Raw genomic sequence first — 4,409 nt, forward strand, 5'->3', positions numbered from 1 at the left:
ATTCGTTTAAACTCATACACTTAATGGATCTCGGACAGCTCGGCACCTCAGGAAAACTGTTCTTCTTTAATTGCATACTGCCAAGCCTCTAATATTAGAGATCAACGGCAGATTGCGCATTAGTTAGTTACAACACAGTGCGCATGCCCGGTACAAATAGACTAGGGAAAATAAAGGAAAAACGCTAACTAAAAGAAAATGAAAACAAACTGATTTCGTGTGTGCAAAGGACAGGACAAGTGAGTTAAGTGGGTTAATAAAACATATATTTCTCGGCACCAAACTTTTCATATAGGACAAGTTGGCACCGTACTTACTCAATACATAATGTTTTTTTTTGGACTTGAAGAATAATCTTATCTATCTGACAGCATACCGTAGCGGTAATGCTTAGTGTAGTTTCGTCCTTTACGTTACAAAACCGTCCACATCGTTGCGGGCGAGGCCGATGGCGCCAATTTGTTTGCTATTCACGCATGTCATGAATTCGCTATATTCTGCTACGACTGTGCTTATAAATAAAATAAATGTTTAGCACTTTAATATCTTTTGATGGTCAACAATTTCTAATTGCTTGCAGGTTTCAATAACACATTGAGACTACCGAAATGTTATAGAACCTAGTTCAGGGCATTTTGAAGAAAATACGTTTGATGCAAATATTACTTCTAAGAGCGTTAAAAATTCATTAGTTTCTAGGGCTACACAATTACATGCATCATCAAATTACTTGTGACTTTTTTGTTACTCAAGTTATTGTCCTTGCATTTTCCAGATACTCCGAGTCACACACACAGAAGCACAAACACACACGCACATAAATACGAACATACATGTACGCAATTCACATCACTCTCGTTCTCATTGAAATGTCAAAAATGGCATTTTTTTGGACGAAAAATAAATCGGATTTATTTTCAGTGAAAACTACCTGGTTCCTTAGTAAAATTCCTCTTTTAGCCATAGCCAAAAAATTGCAACTTATTCTTTTCGGTCCCATTGGTAATGCATTACCGGGCAGATAACAAACGTTACCGGTAACGTTTGTTACAACAGTAAACTTAACCCTTCTTCTTCAAGAGGTTTAACATTATTGGCTTCATTATTTAGGGATAAGTTGACGTCCCTAGGGGCATTTAAAAAGTGGGCAGCATTTTTGCACCAGGTCAGACAGAATGCTTAGAAAAACATCAAACAATGGTAACGTTTGTTACAGTCATTTCTGTACAACAATTTGTAAGCAAGGTGGGATACAAATGACAGTCAATGACCCTTTTTTGTTTCTTAAGAAACCCAGAAAAACTGTAAAGCGTCACAAAAACGGCCATTTCTAGTCTTATACATGGATAATATAACCGTGGCAACCATCGTACTCGTGGCGGTAGCGTTTGTTGCCGAATTTGGCGACAGGCATAAACCTCCTCACACAGCCTCAAAGATCATTGATAGTAGCGATCTAACGTGATCGGACAGAGGGCCTGGCTTTTATCTGCCGAACATCATATTGGGACCTGAATTATTCCATTTTTGGCTACTATTTGAATTCTTCGTATCTTCTCAAGCGACAGCCATTTTTTAGGGGTTGAAATCCCACCCGAGGCTATAATAACCTTCAAAGCCATGAACCAATATAAATGTTGTGGTGCATCTTTTGTAAAACATTAGAGGGATTGTGGAAAAACAAAGGGACCAGTCATGCTGTCTATAATTTGCTCAATATCAAGTCGTAAAGTCAGGCAACAGCCTTTTTTGATGATTTCAATGAGAACGAGCCCTCAATGTCTATCGAGGTGTAACTTTCTGTAACACTATAGGTCGGGCCACTATTCTTTGAACAGATTGAAACCAATCAGTTGTGATTCCTAACTCTAAACAAGGACGTCATATAAGATTAATAATTGTCACAGTTTTTGTCTCCCTCTTCCCACAGCTGTCAGTGGTTGGTGGCATACTGTTCAGCTACCACTTTGCATCAAGTGTGATATCTCCATTCATACCCTTTCTCACACATGACTTTTTCCCATACCTCAAGTCAAACCAGATAGGTGAGTACCAATGCAACACCAGTATATCACTTGCCCAAAGATCACCATCATAGCTTATGTTTGCTGACTTTGCTCCCATGCACTACCTGCGGCTCTCAGATAGCTTTGTGGAAAAATCAGTGTGAGGTGTGTGATCAATGCATGCAATTTATATTCAACCAAGTCCTTTCAACTGTATGACGTACACCAATATTATAAATATTTCGGATTGGAATACAATCTTGCATGTTTCTGACTCCATAAGTATTTTGTTGACATCAAGTTCGATAGACTCATACTTGGATAAAGTTACAAACAAACCAAACAATAGGAATTTTACCCTTTAGGTCTTGTATTTTTGTTCTGTATTTCCCTCATCCTTTCCACTTGAGTAAGTTTTTGTTGTATTGTGCCTGGCTTTTAAGCTTGTTTACAACATAAGAATTACAAAATTTCCTGCTATGATGACTGTAATGTTTTTTTTATATGTATCAGGCTACTATTCAGGCTTCCTGGCAAGTGCTTACTTCATTGGCAGCTTCTTCGGTAGCTTCATGGTAAGTAAGAACCTAGAAAAATCGTAGATTGAAAATCACAATTATATTCGTGAAATGTTACTTCCTATACCAGATACACAATGTCATGTATACTCGCTTTTGTTACCTCTGCCATCATGACATAGGGTTAACTCTTAGTTCTTCTCAACCATCGAAAGCAATACGTAATGTCGTAGAGATTGAAAATCACAATTATATTTGTGAAATGTTACTTCCCATACCAGATGCACCATGTCATGTATAATCGCTTTTGTTTCTTCTGTCATCATGACCATCCTATTTCTTCTCAACCATCGAAAGCAATATTAAAATGTTCAAAATTACTGTAAATACACTTACTTTGATGGTTGCGTTTTTTTGCAGTAGGGATGAAAAGGACGTTTCTGCGGTATTTGAAAGTAGTACATTAGAATCACAGAAAAAATCCAAGGTGTTTTTCCAGTAGGAGGTCACTGAAAAAACCCACCAGAAAACAAAACCACAGCGAACATTTTATGGTTCACAGTATCTACTGGCCCTTAGGTACTGAGTGCTATTACATTACACACAATCGGTTCACTCATGGTAAAGCTGCCTGCTGTAGAAAGTAGCCAAAAGAATATTATTGAGGGTTGAAAACAATACATTATGATTAACACGCGGTAATATCAAAGCATTAGTCTGGAGGACGCTATGGTAAACATGTTATCAATGTTTCTGTGTGTAAAGAGTGGATTTCAGTTACCACCAACTAAACCAGTCTAACTGGTCCGGACCTTTTGCCCTTTTAACCTTTTGTTAATGAGCTGGCTGCCCGGGTTCCAATGCATGGAGCCGGGAGACTGTTCTACTCGCCTCTTAGTGCTTTATGTGTGCCCTGTGACGTCATTACAGGTTTAGATGAAGTAGATTGTATACCTTGATGTAGTTGTAACTGCAAACAGAAACAAAACCTTCATGTTCAGGGGGGGGGGGGGTATTAGCCACTTCTCCACACAATTCCCCTTAGATTGTACCAACCCTAACCATTTCCTGTGCTCTTTCTTTCAGTGGGGGAAGCTGTCTGATATCCTGGGTCGTAGGTACATACAACCAGACTTCACTTCTTCTTCATTAGTTAACATGACCGGATTTGTTGCCATACGGATGGATGATCAACTTGCTGCAATCGACTCGCTGCGGACCACTGTTGACCAACTTAACGCCTGTCTCTCACCCTAATTAATTAATAAGCACAGGCTAGGGTGTTGGCTGATCTGGCTAGCCTGTTAGCTATGAATGGGCAACAGTTATGGAGACAGACTGGATTTATCCCCTTCCCTATGTGTCACAGGCTGATTCTTATTGAAATTGAGTTTATGTTCCGTTCTGAGTTACACCGAGAGCTTAAAATACTTTCACCTAATTTATACTAAATTACTATTATTAGCCTGACTAAATTTGGCTTATAGAATCCGACCCAACATTCCCCTCCCCCCTAGCGTGAAGGGGCCAGTCAAAGACCCCGGACAGCAGAGTTTGCATTTCACAGACTATACTATTATCAACCTAATTTTGAAATATATAACCTGTAATTTAATGGGGTTGACTTAGCAACAGCACAACAAATCGGGTTACTCCTCAAAAGGAATATCAAACATCTGATTTGAATACATACTTATTGTGTTTACAAAACTATGAGGCCCAAGGGTTAAAGAAACAGAGATGGGCATTGCCCTATATACCGGAAGGCGTGGGAAGGATTTTAACGTAATTTGATTCAAACTTAACACCACAGGTGAATAGTGTCCGCCAGGTGATATGCTTTTCCACTCATCTATTGATGTTATTGACCACTGACCAAATATAT

The 4,409-nt window shown here is 38.9% G+C and overlaps 1 protein-coding gene across 1 annotated transcript in view; it reads left to right on the forward strand.

The window, feature by feature from the left end:
• Positions 1–4,409, forward strand: part of LOC118415237 (probable peptide/nitrate transporter At3g43790) — a 54,387-nt gene that overhangs the window by 5,594 nt on the left and 44,384 nt on the right. The window contains exon 2 of the mRNA XM_035819669.1: positions 1,931–2,045. Coding sequence (XP_035675562.1) covers positions 1,931–2,045 — 115 coding nt within the window. The remainder of the gene's footprint in view (positions 1–1,930; positions 2,046–4,409) is intronic.

This window comes from Branchiostoma floridae, chromosome 5 (genome assembly GCF_000003815.2).
Source record: "Branchiostoma floridae strain S238N-H82 chromosome 5, Bfl_VNyyK, whole genome shotgun sequence".
Taxonomy (NCBI): Eukaryota; Metazoa; Chordata; class Leptocardii; order Amphioxiformes; family Branchiostomatidae; genus Branchiostoma; species Branchiostoma floridae.